Source organism: Pocillopora damicornis, chromosome 10 (assembly GCF_964200805.1).
Source record: "Pocillopora damicornis chromosome 10, jaPocDami1.2, whole genome shotgun sequence".
Classification (NCBI taxonomy): Eukaryota; Metazoa; Cnidaria; class Anthozoa; order Scleractinia; family Pocilloporidae; genus Pocillopora; species Pocillopora damicornis.
Window position 1 is genome coordinate 15771623 of NC_142679.1, and position 22625 is coordinate 15794247.

At 42.0% G+C, this 22625-nt stretch overlaps 1 protein-coding gene across 1 annotated transcript in view; it reads right to left on the bottom strand.

Annotated features, from left to right (window-relative positions):
* The window catches only part of LOC113680433 (uncharacterized), a 105731-nt gene that overhangs the window by 56406 nt on the left and 26700 nt on the right, over positions 1-22625 (bottom strand). Inside the window, exons 21-43 of the mRNA XM_089184248.1 lie at positions 22235-22575; positions 20771-21903; positions 19632-20303; positions 19106-19314; positions 18369-18696; positions 17851-18042; positions 16788-17100; positions 15551-16645; positions 13874-14934; positions 13203-13370; positions 12217-12636; positions 10502-11713; positions 9909-10122; positions 9460-9600; positions 8677-8879; positions 7598-7849; positions 6713-6976; positions 5579-6076; positions 4423-4953; positions 3399-4190; positions 2212-2479; positions 753-1650; positions 315-540 (exon numbers count right to left, since the gene is read on the bottom strand). Of these exons, the coding sequence (XP_089040374.1) occupies positions 315-540; positions 753-1650; positions 2212-2479; positions 3399-4190; positions 4423-4953; positions 5579-6076; positions 6713-6976; positions 7598-7849; positions 8677-8879; positions 9460-9600; positions 9909-10122; positions 10502-11713; positions 12217-12636; positions 13203-13370; positions 13874-14934; positions 15551-16645; positions 16788-17100; positions 17851-18042; positions 18369-18696; positions 19106-19314; positions 19632-20303; positions 20771-21903; positions 22235-22575 (11431 nt within the window). The remainder of the gene's footprint in view (positions 1-314; positions 541-752; positions 1651-2211; positions 2480-3398; positions 4191-4422; positions 4954-5578; positions 6077-6712; positions 6977-7597; positions 7850-8676; positions 8880-9459; positions 9601-9908; positions 10123-10501; positions 11714-12216; positions 12637-13202; positions 13371-13873; positions 14935-15550; positions 16646-16787; positions 17101-17850; positions 18043-18368; positions 18697-19105; positions 19315-19631; positions 20304-20770; positions 21904-22234; positions 22576-22625) is intronic.

Genomic DNA, 22625 nt, shown 5'->3' on the forward strand with positions numbered 1-22625 from the left:
CAGGCTATAATTTTGATATTAAGGAAGAGAATTACTTTCCAAGAAGAGAAATACGGTGTATTTCAACCATAGTACTTCCCAAGGCTTGTGTCTTTGAAGAAAAGGTAGGGAGTTTAAGAAAGGCTTTTGATGGTAAAAGTGAGTGTACATGTGGGGTCTCCTAAACAGCCGAACAGATTGAAAAAGTTGTAAAATCAGAATGTCATGTCCATTTCCATGCCAAACCATTCCCATATACTGATTCAGCACAGAAATTTGTGGAATTTCATATCTAAGAATCTATATCTGATAACACTTTCATAACAAAAATTTACCTTAAAGTTAAGATCAATAATTCCTGACTGCTCAATTGTAACTGAGTCGGCCACAATTGAAAGGCGGTCTGCGATGAGAACGCCACCACTGCGGATCCACAGGGCTGTGCATTTTATTGAAAGGCCGTCCTTGTCGCTTTGTATTTCAATTCTACCTCCGCCCTGGATCTCAATCACGTCAAATGTAAGGTTTCTGGACATCTGGTTGTTGGGAGAAATTAATTGCCTACGAATAGTAATAATCAATAATCAATAATCATAAAATCCATGCGTTCAGACTATCAAAAAATAAATAGGTATAATAATATTGAATGATAGGATAAATCTTAGCCATTTACTATGGGGCCATTCAAAAGTACAGGGTAAGTTCCTAAATGTGATTTGTACAAGGACTGCAATTTTAATAAAGCAGGCATTGATGACTAAGAATTATTATACCTGAGGATGAGTCTTCCATTATTTCCCACAGTGACGTTTTGAGCTCCACTCAAACTTCCCGCAGTAATAATTTTGATCCCATCAACAACAAGGTTATGGGGCAACTTGAGGTCGCCCCTTGGATACACATTGACACCCCAAAGCAATTGAGGCTGTTTTCCCTCATTGTCAGATATTGTCATATGCATCTTTTGATTAGCTCTAACATGCAGGATTCCCGAGCGATCACCACGGATACCTCCAATGTTCCAGCGGAAAGGTGAGTCAGGTGGAGTTGTGAGGACGGCTAGTTGTGATTGGCCTCGAATGTCAACTTCATCAAATGACATTTCAATTGTATTGGGTTCTGGTGTCAGCCAGGTTCGACCTCCGTCATTTGAGACGTCTGTAATGTCATCTGTTAAAGGTGAACCTATATTGTTGTTGTCAACAATGAGCTGTTTGAAATCTGTGTATTTATTATGGAGATATAAGGAACCAGCGCCCCCTGCCGTTTTGTTGCTTGCTCCACCAAAAACATTTATTTTGCCACTGAATGTGCGGTTTTCAAATGCAATAGAGATTCGTCCTCCACCCCCTCCACCACTTTCGAAAAACAATCCACTTCCACCTGAGGCTCTGATGACTCCATTCCCTTTGAAGACTTTGGATAGGATCCAGATACTTCCCCCACTCCCCCCTCCAGAAGACTTGTTGAGGGCATCCTCGCCGTTTGCATCTACTAAACCATCTATAGTAACTGATTGGCTAGTTGCCAGCTTAATGACACCACCTCCAACAGCAAACATGCTGCCACTTCCATGTGAAAGAGGTCGAAAAAGGGAGCCGTATGAGTTACCTGGGGATGACCCGGAGTCTCCAAGACCTCCGCGACCTCCATGACCGGCACCGGCGGAACCTTAAAGTAATTTCATCAAGAAGTCAACAATAAATCCTTGAAGAAAACTAAGGAGAGGTTTCGATAAAATGTAACTGTAAACTTGTAAATGATGGATATTGTTTTTTCTTGAGGTAAACAAAAATGATGGTTGTTTAAAATTACTCTTTTATCTTGAGATTGAAATACATATCTACTTATCAAAGAGATTCGATAATGCCGTGCATCTGTTTTGTAATAGATAACAAATGACATCAAAATGTGGTAAGAACACAGAGAACATCCTCTGAGACACAATACTGTACAAACCCACGGCATCATGGAATCTATTTTTTTCAATATAAAAACAAAAAAAGCAAAATGATTTTAAGGGTGATGTCATCCATGCATCTCTCTGACAATAGTTTATAAGCAACAACCAATCAAAATGAATGCATAATTCATCTCATCATACAGAATGTCATATATAGTTTCATAACACTGTTTATAAGAAACTTATTGTACTGCATATCCTCAATAACTCTGTGAGTAGAAATCAAAACATATCACGAAACATACAAACTGCGTGAGAGGCTTATTTACCTGATGGCGACCCAGATCCACTTTTTGCATCGTGGCCTTGTTTCTCTGCGGTTATGACTCCAGATGCCTCCACTTCAATATCACCAGCATTGATGTCTATCCACTTGCCTTGTATCCAACCGCCAGCCATCACTCTTAAACTTTCATTCAGTAGCAGGGTAACCGTTGGTGAGTCCAAAACAGTATCAGTGGCCACGAGTTTGGCACCATTCATGATTGTCAGTGAATTTAAATGGATTGTCTTTTTGCTATAGCCCTCCGTTTGACCCTGCAAAAGGGATAAGTTTAGTGAGATAACGAAAAATATTTAAGACTTGCGGGATATGTTTCCAAGCCGTCTATGATTACATTTGAACTAGAGTTACCTACCTAACCGACCGACCGACCGACCGACTGACCGACCGACTGACCGACTGATTAGCTAATAGACCGATCGACTGACTGACTGGCTGACCAACACACTCCCTGACTCTATGACAAACTGGCTGACCGACTTCCTTGTTACACCACGTTCCACTCATAGTTTTTGCTTTGTAGCGTATTTTTCTCCTTCTAGACACATTCACTTCCTTCGGATTAGTTACTCGTAGTTTCTTCTGTTTGTGACAAGATTCCTTCAATTCATAAGTGCCTTTTCATTCGCATCTTAAGTTCCCCATCATTCGAAACCACCGTTATGTCCGTTTTCCCGACGCCACAAACATTTGAACTTCTTCTCATAGGCTAGTTGGTAGACTTTGAAATCCTAATTCATTTTATCGGTAATTGCGTATAAATGTTGGACAGCTTCTTTGCTGTGAGAGATTCTCTTCCTGAACAAACAAACTAGCGAGACTAAAACATAACAAACTGAAGGTTGACTAAAACTTTGATAATACAGCTAAGAAGGAGCTTGTTGTTAGAAAAAGCAATTTTACCCCGCGAAGAATAGGTCTACCTCCTATTTCCCTCTCGTCAATAACAATTAAAGAGGTAAGGCTGTGCGACGTTCCATAATCATTTCAACTTCCACAAGCGCGGATTCAAGTTTCGCATTCAAAATTTACAAAACTATCCTTTCAAAGAAAGAATAACACCGAGCATTCGCTGAAAGAGTAGCCATTACCCTTTAAATAACACATTTGAAAGCTCAGCATATTTAATAACACTCTTAATTACATTCAGTTCACAATCTTCAAAATCAGTACCTCTGCTGTGACCACAAATTCTGCTCCTCCACCAAGTGTCAAGTTATCCATTCCACTGATCAACCCTTCAAGGGAAATCCTCGGATAAAACAAGTCCTTGAGTAAGACATCTCGGGGAAGATGAAGAAATCCCTCATTATAAATGTGGAAACTTGAAGGGAACAGTCTTGGAGCGTTCTTGATATACACTCTGTTTTTCTTTGACACGTGAATTAAACCCCCAAGGTCACCTTCGAGTCGTTCCACGTTGAGAGTAAATGAAGGCTTAAGATGATAAACGGCAAAGTGAGTGCCACCTCGTAACTGTAACAGGTTTAAGGTAAACTCGTCCATGTAACCAGCAAGGAGCCAGGCACGTCCTCCGTCGTTGGAGCGATCTCTGTAGTCTGAGATATACAATTTAGAAGCACGGTAACCATTATTGTCGATAATCATAGTTGTGTGTGTGGAGTTTTCAGAGAGAAAGACCGTTCCTGGCCCTCCAGCTTCGCTTCTGCTGACCCCACCATGGGCTGAAAAAGAGCCTGCAAATCTTGTGCTTTTGTAATGAGCAGAAATGCGACCACCAGCTCCTCCCCCAGCATCTCCAAGCGACGAATGAGCAACCTCGCCTCCATCGGCAAATATTTTGCCTTTCCCCAGAAATAGCGTTGCTTGGATGAGGACGCTACCACCACTTCCGCCACCGGTGCCTGGATTGACAGCTGCACCAGCTGATACATCAAGAAGCCCGTCAACTTGTACGATATGTGAAGCACTCAGTTTGACGGCCCCGCCGCCGGAGCTACCAGGCTAAGAACGATAGAAAACATAACCCTTAGTATTGTTTTTAAACCAGTAAATATTCTGTAATTGAACAGCCTTTCCATATATACTCGATCTCAGAAAAGAACATACTTCTCGACCTAATTTTTTAGATATGTATTTGGAAATAAACATGAACAAAGATCTGAAGTTAGACATGTAATGAGATATACCACTTAGGCTGCTCTAAACCGCACACCAATTTATCGGTGTAACTCACCAAGTCCTGATACCCCTGTCCCCCACCACTTCCAAAGTCAAGAGGGATCTGAAAGGATCCGTAAGCCCTTCCAACGTACTCTTGACTCGTGCTACTTCCACCAGCCCCTCCATGGCCAGCTCCGGAGGCTGCAACGTCAGACTTCCGACCTGGTTCATCACCCTTCATAGAGGAATAGCCCCGCCCACTCGCGGACAAGACACCGTCAATGTCGATAAAGATATTATGGGCCTGGAGATGAACTTTGCTGACTTCCATTGACGCGCCAGCGTTGATGATCAGCTCCCCTGTCAGATTCAGAGCTAATTTTGCGGGCTCAGCGGTCCGCTGGTAGAACGTTCCCCCATTTAGAATGGTGATGCGATCCAACAAAATGGTGGCTTTCGAGGGGGAATTTACATGCGCTCCTTGCGTAACGTCAAAGCGACTTCCCTGTGAAATGAAGAGGTTTTTAAGCCCCTCCAGCTTAGAATCTGCGTAAACTGAAGATTTTTGGAGATAGACTTCCCGTGGGAGGAAAACTTGTGAGCCCTATGAAGAAAAAAACATATTTTTGAGAACGTAAAAAGCATCTCATCAGGAGTAAAAGTAAGCATACATAAAAACGATACCTATCCTACTGTGGTAACATGTGTTTTTCTTTTACAATACCTAATAACCAAACACAATAAAATAATTGCTTTTTTATGCTTTCTCCCAATTCACGTTGAGTTACTTAGCCTAAATTTCCACATTATTTTCCGAGAGCTTTTAAATTCCTATCCTTCAATTTCATTAATTAGGCTATTAATTCTCTTAGCACAAAAAAATATTTTTATTACTACGAAACAATGACGTTTTCTTTAGTCGACCGTATTTTCAAAGAGTCAATACCATAGACAATAATAACGGTCGAAGTAGTAAGACTTTTAAAAACTACTTCTTACGAAAATTCCCTGATCCTTCTCTGGCATTTGCAATGCTGTAATTTTACCATGACTAAGGAATCAAGAAATGCTGTTTCTCTATGCGGAAGGGTATAAAGGGAAGGAAGAGTCAGGTTTGAAATTTAACCTCTCTGACATGTTGATTTTAAATACCCTGATAAACACGAGAATAACCCTCTCATAATAAGGTAGTTTCCCTGTTAGTCAGTAGATTGTGAAAATAGTCTCACCTGGTAAGTTCTGAGGGTAAAAGGAATCACTGAATTGTTGCTGGCGTTCAGGTACCAATTCTGTGCTCCACCTACATGAACAGTTCCTGTAAAATCCCCCTTATACTCTTTCACCTTGAAGTCCAGTTTTCCAGCTCCGTTTTGAATACCTAGGTGTGCACTTCCACGCACATCCAACTCGTCAACTTCAAATGTCATGGTTCCCTGATCGTTGAATACTAACCATGTTCTTGAGCTGTCTTGGTCAAGAGTGATGGCTTTGAAGGACGACGTATCACGCCCGACAAACACTTTAAGCTCGCTCAACGCAACGTTTGATTCAAGTCTTGTCAATGTTACCGTGAACTTCGAAATAGTATCTTCTATGGTTACATCATTGTAAACCAAAGTATCAAAACAATTTGCGAATGAACGCGAACCTTTCGTTCTGTCTTTCCACCCGATAACTGGATGGTCCGTCGTTAAGGTGAAACTCACGCGGTAGTGTTGATGACAATACTAAAAAACATGAAAGAAGAAAGCGTTATAGTGCATGAAACAGATTTTCACTTTTAGCCTCTAATGCTTGCTTCTTGTGTACTTTCAAAACAACTTGCTAAAAATCTAGTGAACACCTCATTTACGATCCCTGAATAGGTTCTTGTCAGGTGAACGCCCGAACAAATTTTTTTCCTACAAACCAAATTTTCATTTCTTAATTATTTGTCTCCTCTTAGTGCCTCGTGGAAATTTGCTACCCATACAAATATTTATTTCAAGGTTTAACACAAATAGAAGCGGTTATCATTGACACTAAAAATGACTCAAAAACTTTTGAAGAAGCTTCTTAAAGGCATAACAACGACGTCAGAGTTAGATTTAATGGTAAAACCCTCGTCTTGTTATACTGACACGCCTTGCCTCCAAACCAATGATAAAATTTTTCATAAGGTCAATTTCTCCGTTACTAACAATAAAAGGGACAACGGGAAGTGTTATAACAATTGCGAAAACGGTAACAGAATTCTCCGCTACAAAAATTAGTTGTAAGGGCTCCACCCTTCTTCCTGAGGGATAATGCCATTGTTCTCCTTGTGAAGGTAAAAGCTTGATAAGCTAAGGATTGTACTAGACAGAAAAATCTGTACTACATACAGGATAAAGCCTGATGTGATGTATGAACATTAGCCTTGGCAAAGTAGCCTCGATGACCACATGGACGGAGGACGATTGCACTATGTAAGCGTTCTTGAGGTCTCCGTCAAACATTCGGGACAGCGAATAATAACTGCTGGATCCTAAAGAGAGGGGCATCGTAGACCCATCGGATTTGAATCTAAGGCCACTTATGCTGGTGTACTCATCTGAGTAGACTCTGCCGTCTTTCAACCTTCCTGGATACAATTTTACTTCCTCGATCTGTAACAAAATATGGAGTGACTTAAATGTAGATTAGGCAAGCAGAACTACCTACAACAATATCTAGCCGTCACCTTCCCTCCAACAAAAGGTCAACTTTGATGCTTTTCTCATTACAAATTAACTTTATATTTCTCAATGTCAGAGTAACATGTTAGGGTATTTACAACAGTGTTACAACGTAGAAGTGAGCTGGAAGAGCCAGGGCTGAGTAAATGTGTGTATGTGATTGGCTACTCAACGTTGTCTGTCGAAATCGTATCCTTCCCTCCTTAAAGACAAGAACAATCGTAAAGGACAAGCTTAATCGTCAATGAAATCACTATATTGGCCTGCAGCCCAAATGAAAGACACGCGGTTCTAATTCGTTTTGCGCAGTTAGGGTAGAAAACAAAATTAATCAAATTTTTTGAAGTGTGTGGAGTATTATTGGCTCGTTATCTTTTTTCATTAACAAAACAAGAGCGCCAGCAAATAACAAATATAAAGAAAATATGTTTTTTTTTCTTCGCGATACCTGTTTTTTTTGTTTTTGTTTAGAGTGTATAACGCGTTTAATGATCAATTGCCCCTTCAATACCTTTCTAAAGCAATTTTAAAGTCAGTGACTCATTTGTTTACCTCATTGACTCGTTCATTAAGTGGTGGTCGACCCTTGTTGTCGACTTTCAAAGTTCGATGTGGCGTGTCTGAATTATTCACCGCCTTTTCTACGTACACAGTCCCTGCCGCACCGTTTTCTAAGTCGCCCTTCCCGCCAGCGGCCTCAAGGACACCATCAAAGAACCCTTCCTGGTAGTACAAGGCGACTCTGCCACCAGAACCACCGCCTCCGCCTCTGGAAGAACCAGTGTAACCATTGCCACCGTTTGCCTTGATAAGAAGAATAATGTGACAGTTGCTGTTACCAGTAGTAACAAAAGCATGTTATCGAAGGATAATGCCTTGATTAAAAAGCAATGTTTATGTTCAAGACAATGAATCTTCCGAAATAATATACATTTAATCTATGATCCCAAGGAAACAGTTAGTTTTGTTTTCCCGAGAGTCCTGGGTCGTGGGGATTCGAGGGAAAACAAAACTAACTAGATTCGCAAGGGACCATACATTAAGTGCTTTGTTATATATTTAGACTTTCCCTTGAACAATCATATGGCAAAAACAAATAAACGTGCTGTTGTACTCGGCGCGCGGGCAACAACTGCGCAATTGTATCCTGTTCGGGATACATTTTAATTTGATCAGGAACACGTGACCAAGAATCAACCAACCACAGTGCTTGTTTTGTTGAGTGAAAGTCTAGGTATATAACAATTAATTATTATTCACCGGAGTGGAGGTGAATAGTGGTGGATATTTACCTCGCCGCTTCAATATCCACCTCTTTCACCGACACTGAGGTGAATTATTATTTAAGCATATACCACACAAATACAAAAAAATTGTATCTTTTACCTGAGTGGTAAATACTAAGACATAATATTTTTAAGTACCTCACCGTGCTCTTGATGTAAGAAGATACCTTCTAAGTTTCTAATGAAAAGGTATTAGAAAATTAATTTTATATCTCAAAATATCAAACATTATTTTTTTCGATTCGTAGTCCGCTTGTCAAAAAGTTTGCTACTATTTTACGTTATTTTATTAATTGCTTAACGACGGTTGGTTCAAGAAGCGATTTTCCTTCAAGGTAAAATTACCTGAACAGTTCCACTCCCCTCCAGTAAAACAGTTCTGATTAGAATACTTCCAGCACTTCCTCCTCCAGCTTCGGACCCACCATTGTTGGCACCATCTACACTTAGGGTTCCTTCGATGTCCAGGGTGTCGCTGATGTTCAGGAATAAAATACCGCCACCGCGTCCTCCATGAGCCCCACTGCTTCCCTTGCCACCACTGCTACCTGTGGATTTGAAAATCATTCTTTTTAACGTGAAACTGGAAAAATAAGAGGTAACCATGCCGAGCGTTTCCCAGCATTTTTAATTCATGACAAGAGCGCCAAGGTCAGCCCAGAAAGCTAGATTATTTAATCAAAATGAATAAATAAATAGAGAGATAAATAAAACACCGTAGGTACAGCATCAAGCACTCACATGGGAGAAAGAAAATATGCAACTACATGCGCCATAAGCATTAGCTTTAAGCTTTGAAGCATTAGGATTTACATTATAGGCACAATTCTGAACACATTAATTGGTCTTTGTTTTCGTAATTCGTCCTCATTGGACGCCCAATGACATAAATAGAAATTCCCTTCTTAATAATAGTGGAGTGATTCATTATCTACACGAATCTCTAGCCGCATATGGAAGTTTCCTATTTCGATTATTGTACGGCGAAATGGAGAAACTTCCAGGCACCTGTCATGAGCACTTTCCATCAAAATTAATCACACGTACAAATCTTGGAGGATCTAAACCAATTCATTTATCCTAACAAAAAAAAAGCATTGAAAATCAACAGAAAAACAAACTACCGACCAAATTCTGTAGGCTCCTTTACTGAACCATATGCAGCCCCAGTTGTCACTTGACTCGTAGAACGTCCTCCCAGTCCCCCGTGACCACCGCCTGATCCTCCAGCAAAGCCTGGGGTTGGATACTTCGCACCAGGGCCCTTACCTAAAATGTCAGTTACAAGAATAAAGCATAACTGTAGTCTCAGATTTCAAGTTTTTGGGCACAAAGACAATATAATTCGCGAAAACAATAGAGTCGTAAGACATAAATACATGTAACAGAGTTTTCCTTGTGATATTTACGTGCTTAGAACGTCTTGTAAATACTCGAATCTGATAGCTGTTCGCAAGCGAAAGTCGTCTCATTTCTAGTTCTAATCCAAGGTAAGATAAGTCTCGCACTTAAAAAGCTTGTCTGATAATTCAATTTACATAACTCTACAAAAGTATGGCGTTTTAAAGCAGCCATACCTTCGTAATCGAATTTTTCCCCTTCCAAAGTTGCGTGGACTGTTGCTAGCGCATCGATGGTAAAGTTCACGACGTGTACATGAAGATTAACTGCTGTAAATGTTCCCCCTCCATAAATTTGCATGGACTTTCCACGAAATTCACGAACTCGCTCCTGATTGGTTACCATCATGGTGCCCTTATTTCGAACATTTATTGCTTCGAAATAAAATGTCTGAAATGTAGAAAAATGAGCTTTAAGACATTAGAGTAAAAACATACAATACAAGAAAAACTTGCAATAGTCAAGAACATATATCGCTGAAATACGATCCCGGCAAAAGCTCCACTAAATACATAAAGACTTTTTCCCCTTGTAGTTCAAGTGAGTAAGGTTTTATGGCGGCCTGTCTTTAATTGTTTCTTCCACAAAAAAAGATGAATCAGGAAAAAGGAATATCTTTTTATCATTATGTCAAACCAGACATTCTAAAAGACATTCCCTAATCTATGGTTTATTTCTGGCACTTGAGGATAAAAAATGGATGTAAATCAGTATTCGTTTCTAATGAAAAAGAAAAAAATCCAATCCATATGCAACTTCGTGCCTTTACCTCAGTTGGTTTTCCCTCCAAATTATACATCTCCTTCATGCGAATCACACCATCATCAACCACAGTGATGTTTTGACATCTTCTCAAAACACCATCAATTTCGACTGTTACCCCAGCAACGAGCAGCTCGCCCTGCATAGTGGTGAGTCCACCTTGATAAATGATCATGTCCATGGGAAGGTACGACTTGAGAGAGAGGAAAGTCTGATTAAAGCCGAGATGAATTCTACCAGTTCTGTCTCCTTCCATCTGACCAATCACAATGGATATGTACGCTTTGGTGTTTGCTGGGTTGATAATGGCGAGTTGTGCTCCGCCGTAAAGCTGTAACTCGTCAAGCTCAACATCGGTCCCGTTCGCTTCCAGATCCTCATCGTCCAAAATGAGCCACACTCTACTTGAGCCACCAACGCTGAAATCACGATAGCTTGAACTTAGATTAGCGTCTGGACTTTGAGGTTTCCGACCCATAGCATTTGCGTACAATGTTCTATTGCGAACCCATTGTGTTCCGTTGACAACGTTTTCATCCAGAAGCACTCTTTCTGCGTGCGCTGCTTCGTCTATACGGTCATGCCCATAGGTAGCGTTCATCCCAGGGACGTTCTCTAGAAACACTGTCCCTGGACCACCGGGTTCGATTGAACTGGTGCCTCCAAAACCAAGAAAACGACCAAGGAAGTGGTTCTCTCGATAATACAAGCAAATCCTACCAGCTCCACCTCCGCCTCCATGATACCCGGTTGAACTGTCTCCGTTGCCTCCTGAAACGTCAAATTCTCCGTCGCCATGGATTCTTGATGTATATGCTAAAATGCTGCCACCACTTCCGCCACCGCTACGAGATGCTCGAGCATTTCCCCCTTTGGAGGACAGTACTCCGTCCACTACAAGTGTATCGTGGGCAATAATTTTAAAACGACCTCCTCCTAATCCGCCAGTAAAGGGAAATACTTGAGCTCCGCCTGTACTTCCAAATGTTGTGGACCTTCTATACTTCCCGTAAGAGATACCAACTTTTTGCTGCCTTCCACCAACCCCACCATGACCACCATGCCCTGCGCCCGAGGATCCGCCACCAGAATCACCACCCCATCCATCTCCATGGTAACGTGATCCGGAAACTTCATCGACGAGCCCATCACTTGAGAGATCAGCGAAAGGCTCTATTGTGATGTTGATGTAGTCCAATGTAAGACTGTTAGCCTCCATCTGTTATAAAAAGGAGACGCGCGTTCTCTCAATTGCAAATGCTCATAACATCTCTAAGCTGAACCACTCAATAGCTTGTATGTTTAGTTTACCCATTTCAGGTCTCAAGGGACTTCACAGCTTTATCTTTTCTATATTATGCGTACATATGCACGTGAATAGGAGGAAATTTGAACGAAACAAATCTTTAGAGTATTATCACGACTTGAAATTTGTAAAAAAACATACAAGCTAAAGAAGTCTATTCAGCAAACTTTCAGTCCATGATCGAGAGTTAAACATTTATCAACATCCTTAAGTTTATCAATCGATATAAATTCCACGAAGGTACAAGGCCTATTATTTCTGAAGACAAGATGCACAAAGCGTCGAAAAACAATAGTGCAGGAACTTCTTTTCCTTAAAAAAATCTAGGATACAAAGACTCAGTGCCTCTAAAGCGAATGACAAAATGATTTACATCTACTATTAGAACTTTGCCTCTGTTGTAAATGATTACTGACCTTGGCTCCTCCTCTTATATCAAAAGTCTTTCCAGCCATTTTTACGTCCTCCCTATCTTCTCTAAGAACTGCCATGTAACCGTCAGTCTGTACGACCATATGATCTAACATGAATTCCGTTTCTGAAGAGTTATCAAGAACAAACCGACACTGTGGTCCAACGGTAAGATTTTTCATCTCTCCCATCACTCCACGAATGGTCACCTCGACCTCACGACAGTTCATGCTGGTGGGAAAGGCTACACTGGAGCCCTTCTGAGAGAGGAGCGAGAATGGAAGGTGTCCCTCTGAGCCTCTCATGAGAATGCTCTGTGTCGGGCGCATTGTCAAGATACCAGAGTTGTCACCAACAACCTTGTTTACACTCATCTTGACGGAATTCCCGGACATGGACAGACTTCCCTGGCCCATGATTTGTAGCTTCAAAAACAAGAATAATTAACAATTATTTACCGAAGTGGAAGTGAATAGTGGAAGACTGACACCGACACTGAGGTAAATAATTGTTAATTACTGTATATCACACAAATACAAAAAAACCTATTTGAATCCGTTCAATATACCGAAAAATTGCCGGAAATTAAAACCTTGACGCACAGCTTTGTCTTTCCGGCTGCTCGGAGGTGAATAATACTTGCCAATCACTTCCGAACTAGCCAATCAGCGCGCGCGAAAAGTGCTATTCTCCTTCATGGTATATAATGAAAAGCAATATTAGTGAATGTTATGGCCACCATAGCGGTAGACATAATTTAAGCGATGGGTGATCCAAAATGTTATTTTTGAGCACTCGTGAAACATAGAAACAACACTTTTTGGGGACGTGGGTAGGTTAAAATTATCTTTCCAGGCCTGTCGCGATCTGCTTTGTTTTCTAGATTTTTAAAAGACGTTTAAGGCGGAACGATCAGTGAACATGCCGTCGATTTTTTAGTTTCTTGCTTCAAGGTAAAAATAGCAATTGAATCACCAACAGCACATCATACCTCACTGAAATCATGTTGTGTAGTTTTTTCTTCTTCGGTCACGATCCAAGAAGTACTGGGACTTGTGTAATGTGGCGTTTGTAGCGTGGTTGAAGGGTTTTCACGAACGAAAAATCTTACGAGACTGAGGGACGAGTACGAGCTGATTTTTTGGAGACTTACTTCTACCTGTTAATGACAAGAGAGAAATATATGGTCGTGTCAAATGTTTAAAAAAAACTGACTTTCGAGCATCAGCCATTGGTTACAGTCCACTTCGAAATACAACTAGGAACGAAAGATCTAAAGAACAACACAATAGCGCAGCACTCTCGTTTTAGAACTTTGTATACTTCATAACCAGCCTATACAGAACAAAAACCTGGAATCACCATCTTTTACGTACTCCTACCAAGGAAACCTGAACAGCATTTTGGTCGGTTTTACTCGGTTTTACTTTGAACTCAACACTGCATTCACATGCTATGACGAAGGGAAGGGCCGCGCCGTAGGAAGTGGTTAACGCATCCTGCGACTGGCGAAATTCTTAGGGGAAAGGAACTTTCTTTTTTCAGAAATATTTTCCCACGCGTCGCCGTAAGATATCTTACACACCCTACTAACATTACGAGGCACCAAATTTAATACTTGCTCTTAAAACCTAAAGTGATACATTACAGACTTAGTTTTACCTTTTCAACTGTCTGTCTCACGTTCATTCTGAGCGGTTGTCCCTGGAGGCAGTTTGTTGGGTTAATCCATCCATTGGATCCAACAACTTCACTGTCATTGAAATAAACGCGTACATAAAACTGCGTCAAGTGATACGAGTTGCAGTGAGGATAGATCAATAAGTACTCCAAGAACAAAGGTAAAGGAAAGCGGTAAGTCACAACGGGGTTTGAATTCTGAGTGTAGTAACTATTGGACGTCGACTTAAACAAATTCGATATCTTGGAATTGTCGGTATCACATATTTTGGAATCGTGATGAGAAGTTCTTCCACAGTAGGGAATTCCAGTTGTGGTTAAAGTAACTCCATTGGGGGCCGTATACGATGTCAAGTAATAGGGATAATCAGCACTGTTTCCCGCCAGGTGAAGTTCTTGAATCTCGTTAAGCCTTGATGGTCCACTGCGAGTAGCTCTGTTGTCAATTCTAAGAATGCTGTAGGGCTGGCTCACGTTTTGGTTGTTTTTTATATAAACTGTTCCTGCTCCACCCCATTCTGCATGACTGATTCCGCCATAACTCTGGAATGATCCAATGAAAGTGTAACTTCCATTGTAATAGACAGCAATGCGGCCACCAGCTCCACCGCCCCCATAGGGCGCATACGTGGACGGACATGATCCTCCGTTCACCGATACAGTACCCTCGCCGTCAAACTTGAATGAACGGATAACAATGCTCCCTCCAGCGCCTCCACCACTTGGATCGGAGCTCCTACTTCCCGGCTCTCCGTCTGCATGAAGGTGTCCCTCCAGTCGAAGCATATCTGATATTTCAAAGACAATACGACCGCCACCTTGACCACCACCCATACCGTTAAGACCATTACCACCACCACTGCCGAACTGAGTAGGTTCGTATATAGAGCCGTAGGAAGAAGGCGTGTGGAGTCCAGCTGTCCCCCGTCCACCACGGCCACCGTGACTCCCTCCTCCAGCTCCAGTGTAATAAGGAGTCCTCTGAACAGCAGTTCCTGGCCCTTGTTCTGCACCATATCCCCTGAAGTCTGCTGACACGTCACCTGCACACAGAAAAACAAACCATCTTAGCATGGCCACGGGTATGGAGTCTTCCTTTTGTTCTAACCGCTACTATGACACCCTCCACATTTTTTAGTTGACCTTTCAAACACAGTTAGAGAGCGACTTAGTCAAGACGACCACAAGCGGGAAAATAAAAATCAATTTTTCATGATCAGATTTATGTCAAGGAACAGCAAAACAAATCGTAGGTGACAAGCCTTTCCTAACATGTAGTTATGTCGCGAAAGATAAGCTGCCGTTTCCGTTGCCTTTCTACTGATCTGCTTTAACATGAAGACATTGATTCGCTCATGTTGCTAGGTTAGCTTTCTTAACTTCGAAATAAATAAAATTGACGCAGACAATTAATCGTGCAGGAAAATGTTGGCCTCGATAATCAAGCGTCAGAGCTATCTGATTAGTATTTTTGACAATTCTGGGTCTGTAGAGCGTTAGAAATACTACTTTCAGCCTCTACAGATGGCATTGATTGAACAAATATTTCCAAGAACGTTATGTAGATCGAGTGGCGTACAGGATCAATTTTTCCTATTACGGGTTTTCTCACGAAAATAGAAAAGGAACGGCTTAGTAAACAAGGAACGTATTTCTCACCAGCAACATCGATAGTGGCATTCACAGAGTACAGAAAGAAGTCATCAACACTAGCCAGCCCACCGGCATTTACTACAAATCGTGTGGTGTGCAGACTTACTGGACCATGACCCTGAATTTTTGTAGTGTGCAGCAAGCCGAGTGACTTGATTGACATGTTTATAAACCGAAAGTGTCCCTGTTTTTCGCCCAGTGATTGTCCTCCCGACCATAAAAACAGCTTGCCGTCTCTATCAATGGTGTAATCATCTGAGTCGGCTAGCGTCCCGTTGATCTCCATGTAAACCTCACGGAGCGACAACCTTCGAGGCACCTCCAGTGTAGCGTTAAAGTATACAAGCGTATTAATTGGGAAATACAAATCAACAAAGTCAAACACTACGGATTGAAAGCGACCAACGTGAAAAACGCCACTGTGATCTCCGCGAAGCGTGTGCGCGTACAGCGTGACATTCCCGCGGGACCCGTTTCCATACAGAGCCACGTGCGAGTTTCCATGAAGATGAAATTCGTCGAGGGTGTATTTATCTGCTTCGTGTAACCAAGTGACAGCTCCAACATATTTTGTATCAGTGTAAATTCCCCTCATAAGGTTTCTTAACCTCCCCTGTGATTTATCAACAGCCCAGGGGTAAGCCAAGCCGAAGTTGTTTATCTTCAAAACTCTGTACTCCACTTTGCTGTTGTTTCGAGTCTCAAGAAAGACAGTGCCTGAAGCACCCGGTTCCACAGCGCTATTTCCACCTTTGGCAGAGAGAGTGCCGTTAAAATTCAACATGAACGCCTGGTAAATCGCTATTCGTCCACCAGATCCCCCTCCTCCTTTGCTTGGTGAGCCTGCCCCTCCATTAGCACTGATTGTTCCGTAGCCATCCAGCTCTTCGCAGTCAATCCAAATACTACCTCCGCTGCCTCCTCCTGCTGTGCTGGGTGGGGGACCGTCTTCTCCATCCGCTGACAAGTGTCCATCAAGAATCAAGTGACGCGTTACAATCTCTATCGCTCCACCCCCTTGTCCTCCCAGACCACTACGGGTGATGAAATTTCTGTATGGGCCCACAGAGCTTGTGCGATAATCTCCATAGTACAAGTTACCTGAGAAAGAAACAAGTAAAAATCATTCTAACACATGGTTTTTCTCGCCATGATTTGTCACTTATCATGCATGCTGCCTGTATCAGTTGTTGTGGTATTTTAGTTCAGGTTATTTAGACTTATCTTTTCTCAATCATCTTACCGTAATGTAACCCAAAGCCTCCAGCACTCCCGTAATCATCTGGCCTTCTGTAATCTCCATAGAACTGCCCTACAAGACCCGTCCCAGTCCCTCTTCCACCAGTTCCGGCGAAGCCAGCACCACTTGCACCATGAACACTACCAATCCCTTGGCCAGGGCCTTCAGATGGTTCGAACTCGTCTCCAGACCTGCCCTCTTTGGTGACGTACCCAGCATGATTGTGACTCAGTCTTCCTCCGGAGTTTATCCGTAGCAGATGTTTCACTGCGATGTGCAATTTGTTGTTTGATTTGAAGTGACCACCGCCGAAAATCTGGCAAAGCATATCATATGATTAAAAAAAATTATCTACTTGCTAATTTTGACACAATGTGGTTGTTAAAGACCACTGATAGTGATACCGAGACTTTTTTGGCGTCGAACTATGATTTCTCGACACGCAGTCTTTCATCTGAGCACACTCCACTCATAAAACATTTCACATGGAGGTTTTTTATCCCCCCTCTTTTTGAAGAAGTTTGAAGCGGTGATTCAGTGAAGAATTAATAACTATTTCGGTGCTCCATACAGAGATAGATAAACTACGACTGAGAAACATCAAGGGACCCCGCTCGAATTTTACTAAGATTTTGGACGTCTCTGATCAGAGAGATAACCGGACGCTTAATGCTAATAAAAGCAATGATGAAGACGATAACAATAATAATAATAAGATGAAGAAGAAGAATATTAAAATTCCTCTAAAGCGCAGCTGCATGATCTTAGAGCGCTTGTCACACACTTGTGACATATTAGCCTAGAATATGACATAGAAAACAACGTCCCTGTCTCTCGGGTGGTAGACCGTGAAATTATAACTGTCTCTGGTTTAAATTCTCACACCAGGAAGACCGAGATATATATATTTTTTTTTTTCTCAAGCTTTTGAAAATGTTTGATATCGTTATTTGTTTCTGGAACACTTTTTACAAAATATATCTCTGAAACACTTTCAATAGCATCACGAAGTGCCCAAAGTTTCGCTTGAGCTCATGCTTTGCTTACACATGCTCCATGCACTCACCGTTAAGTTAGTGAGCGACAGTCTACTGGTCAATTTCTTGTCAGTTGAATGCAGCTCAAACACCCCTCTATCCTGCACGTGGAGGGACTTGACCAAATACTGTCCAGGAACTGTGTCTTTTCCAAGACTGGAATTTGAATCACCGTAAAAGGTTCCGTGATCGAACACAAACAAGTCCTGGACGCCCCATATCTACATCAAAAAAAACAAAAACAAAATGAGAGAAGTAATGACAAACAGGGGTCTACCTCTCGATGGAATATTTGTAGCCTTGTGAAGAAATTTCATACACTACAGATCTGAGGCATTAAAACATAAACTATTGTGGATTCAAACCTAATTTTGTTCGCAAGAGGGATTTTGATAATGCTAGCATTACAACGAATTGCAACGGAGTTAAAGAAGGAGCCAATGTGACTGTGGCTGAGAGATATCATTGTTTGGGAAAATAAGAGCTCAATGCCCCTTCATAGGTACTCCAAAGAGGAAAACAAATTATAAGGAAGAAAAATCCACACCTTTCCTGATGACTTGAAACTAACTGTTTGCAAAAAGGCTCTTCTCGGTAGCATCATACTCCCGTTTTCATAAACACGCAGACCAAATGGAATGTCGGGATCGGTAACTGCCACAGAGAAATTTTGATTGTATCCTACATGAAGGAAGCCACTCTTGTCTCCATACAACCTGTCAGCATGAAAATGTACCGGAGCCTGCAAGCCATTCAGCGGCATCACAGCAAGCTGAGCAGATCCCCGGATATGAACCTCACTGAAGCTGTAGACATCAGTGCCAGTTGCTGGTTCAATCCACGTTTTGGCGCCATCGAAACTCCTGTACTTGTACCTGGTTGTAGGAAGAAGAGTGAGCACGAGATCCACTAAACCATGTCTATTTAAGAGTCTTATTGCCCATTTTTAACCAGAATTGTTACTTTTTAGAGAAAAGGGTAAGTTTGAATCTTACGAACTACCTGGAAAGTTATGGCTTTAACTGCGTTATGTGTAGTACGTTCATTTCGACAAGCCCGATGGCATTCATAAGGGGGTTATAAAAAACAAGTAAACCTGTGTCATTAGTTCGCTATGACTAAGGTGAGTTCTCTTCCACTCCCCACTCCTCCGTCCACCCAAGAAACGATATATCGCTTCCCGATGGTTTCACACTTAAGCTTAACTTCTGCGCTTTTTTTTTTCTCCACCAACAGAAAAATCAACGGCCAAATAATAAATGTTTCTGCTAAGTTACTACTAACCTGTCCCAAACTTCTTTTCCATCAATAAATACTTCCAATTCAGAGAGGCCAGAATACGTGTTACTTGTGGGATGGTTTAGTTCCACATATATCTGAGTTGCGTTCCTTCTCACCGGCATATCAACATAAGATCCCTGAATGCAGCCGTTAGATATTTGAACGTAGTTACTCGTAACTGGCACATTACGGATGCCATCGTTCGTTGTGACCTTGGGAATTCGAGAAATAAAAGCAAAGAAATGTCTAATATGAGAACGCAAGTGACAAATAAAGGAAAGGTATTATGTAATTTTTTATGCAATAATTAATATAATACTTCTCGGCGATCTAAAACATGGTCAGAGTTAAAAGTTCAGTTTAAGTGTTTTAAAGAAAAATGTTGGAGCTATAGTGCAATAGAGCTTGTCCTTGGCAGTGAAGAAAAACTATTTTGAGGTATAGAACTTCAGTGAAACTAGTATACAGGTCCCTTTCGGTTGAGCGCATGGAGTAAGAAAAGATAAGAGAGACCGTTAACTCTACTTACGCGGAAGTTAGGTCGAGATCCGCTACAGAATGGGTAGAATCTTATGTGGTTGATAAACAGTAAACTCTTTAAATCGACCGTCAGCTTCGTGTAATGGCAGCCAGACAAGAAATAACCGGCACAGCTGCTTGTCGAAAATGTCTGGTCGAAAAGGTTTGCTATTGAGTAGTCGCGGCAGCTGTGGCATGGGTTATGACATAAAGGTGACCTAATAGCACAGCTGGATGTAACTGTCATTCCATTTGGCGCATTGTAGGTTGTGCCTTGGTCTGCTCTGCCTCCAGACAGATCTAACAGGACACCTGCATTCGGAATCTCGTCATCCAAAGCTTGTTGTCCATTGTTATCCACTCGAAGTGTCGAGAATCCACTTCCGGTGTGTTTAAGGTAAACTGTTCCAGAAGCACCAGCCTCCGCGCCAGATGTAACGCTGCCACCACTGGTGTCGAATTTCCCCCTGTACGGATGGTGTGTGTCATTGTTGCTGTAATAAACTGCTATGCGACCTCCCGAGCCACCACCCGAGCCTGCAGTACCACTTCCACCTTTAGATTGTATAACACCAGTATGGCCACCTGAGAGAACCTGGGTGTGAATTAAGATACTTCCACCGCTCCCGCCACCATTATCATTATTGACAGCTCGGCTATTTGAAAAAATGTTACCATCCACCTATCAGGAAGAAGGAAAGAAAAGAAAATTTGTCCAAAACTTGAACCAGAACCAAGTCAAGAATTTTACCGTCTGAAAAACACCAAAAGCATGTTCATGTAAACCTCTGTATGTCGTGACAGATTATTCACAACTTTGGTATCCTCTTACTGTGGCATTTGTTATACAGTTCTGACGAAAAAAAAAAACAGATCGTGCTCATTGCCTACCAAGAAAAGCCTTTATAAGGCAAAGATATCAGGAAGAATCCAAGCTGTATCATAGTCAAACAGAACAAAGGAATAGTAATGTGTAGCTAAGGAAATGTAGCTGAAAAAGGGGAGGAGAAATGTGAAAGCAGAGCAGTCATACTCGGTGGATTCAATTCGCACCATTTGCATTTATCAACAACAAATATAAATTCAATACAAAATGGGTTTTTAAGTATCATAGCATGTAATAAAACACATAAGTATTGAGTTAAATACCTGTAGGGTATGCGCCACAGAAATACTTAAGATGCCGCCACCTTTGCCTCCATTACCATCACCACCACTTCCAAAATCCCTCGGATAATACAAGTTTCCGTATGGTAGTCCCTTCTTGAGCCGGCATGTGTGATAGCCCCCGCAACTTCCCCTTCCACCTGTTCCACCATGTCCTGCGCCACTTCGTCTCCAGTTGTTTGTCAACAAACTTCCTGGTCCCTTAGTTGCTGTGTAACCACCATCGCTTGCATCAATAGAGCCCCCATCGTCCACGGTAAGATTGACAGCTGTTATGTTCATGTTGAAAGTGCTAATTGCTGCCCCGCCTTCCACCAATAGGATCCTGGCTGTGAGGCTGAATGTTTCTTTATGGGCGTTGGGGCTGTGGCTTTGGATTTGAGATCTCGCCATGATTCTGACAGTCTCGTTGAAGTTGTAATGACGCTGAATTCTTTCTCCAGTTGAGCCTGTCAAGTAACAGTGAAGCTCACCGCCGTTTAGAATGGTGAGATTTCGAATGTGATCAAGGGTTCCTTCCACGTACACAATAATCTTATTCATTTCAGAGATGGGTGCAAGACCAAGGTACCCTCCGTCATAAACATATGCGCTGAAAGGAATATCCAAGAACAGGCGATGTAGGTTCATGACTTGGTTTTGGCTGATGTGAATCATTCCTGTTCGGTCACCGATCATGTAGCGAAAGAACAATGAAGCTGCACGATTCACCGGTTCAGTCAATATCGCCAAATGAGCACCACCATAAATCTGCAGTTCTTCAAAGTGAAAGTCGTGAGAGCCATTGGCAAAATCATGGCCACCTGACTCAGGTAAGATCCAAGCGCGACCTCCATCTCGCGAGAGATCCGAATAGTCCGATATTCTTCTGGTGAGCGGATGTTGACCTCCGTTGTCTACAAGCAGTGTTCTATGAGTATGCACTAGATGATATAGGAACGCCGTTCCAGGTCCGCCAGCCTCGGTATTGGACCCTCCACCTTTGGCACCTCCTCGTGACTGAAAGGAGCCCGTGTATGTGGTGTTCTCAGTGAAGTACACAGCAATCCTTCCACCAGCCCCACCTCCAGAACTCCCACCACCGGCACCACCGTTGACCTTAATAGCACCAGTACCTTTAGGACAGAAGTGAGATGAGTTCGCTTTTGCTTAAGAAAATAACTTTTCATTTATGACAGGTTTTCGTAAGGTGTCTTACGGTAATTCCTGGAATAAGCATCGCAGTCGCCTTCTTCAAATCTACAATACAAGGGGTAGCACCTATTCGAAGAAGAAGGCTTTTCAAAGGACTTTCTTTTATATGAAAGTAACATGACAATCAATACAGTTTACATAATAGTGCATTAAGAATCCAACGAAACCATGAAAAGTATGTTATTTCAAGAGGGTAATTAACAAAAATAGTCGAAAAACAAATGTCAGGAGTGTAAAAATTAATTTTAACACCTTTTATCCGGTAACAATGCATCCAGATACTTCCTCCACTTCCTCCTCCGCTACCTGAGTTGTCGCCTTTACGTCCAGCTGCAGAAACCTCTCCATCAATTTGAATGACATTGGTGACATTAAACCATATAACTCCACCACCTCTTCCCGATTTATCTCCTCCACCTGAGCTTCCGAATCGGACAGGTTCGTAGAGGTCCCCATAAGCAGCTCCGACAACAGCACTGTGGTCGCCTCTCCCTCCTCTTCCACCACAGCCTGCCCCTGAGGAACCATAGATGTGAGAGGAACCAATACCTGGGTTTATGACACCATGGAGGCCTGATCCTTGGGGATGCGTCCTAAGAACAAAAGGTAGAAAAAAGTCATAATTTAAACTCGTTTGCCTATT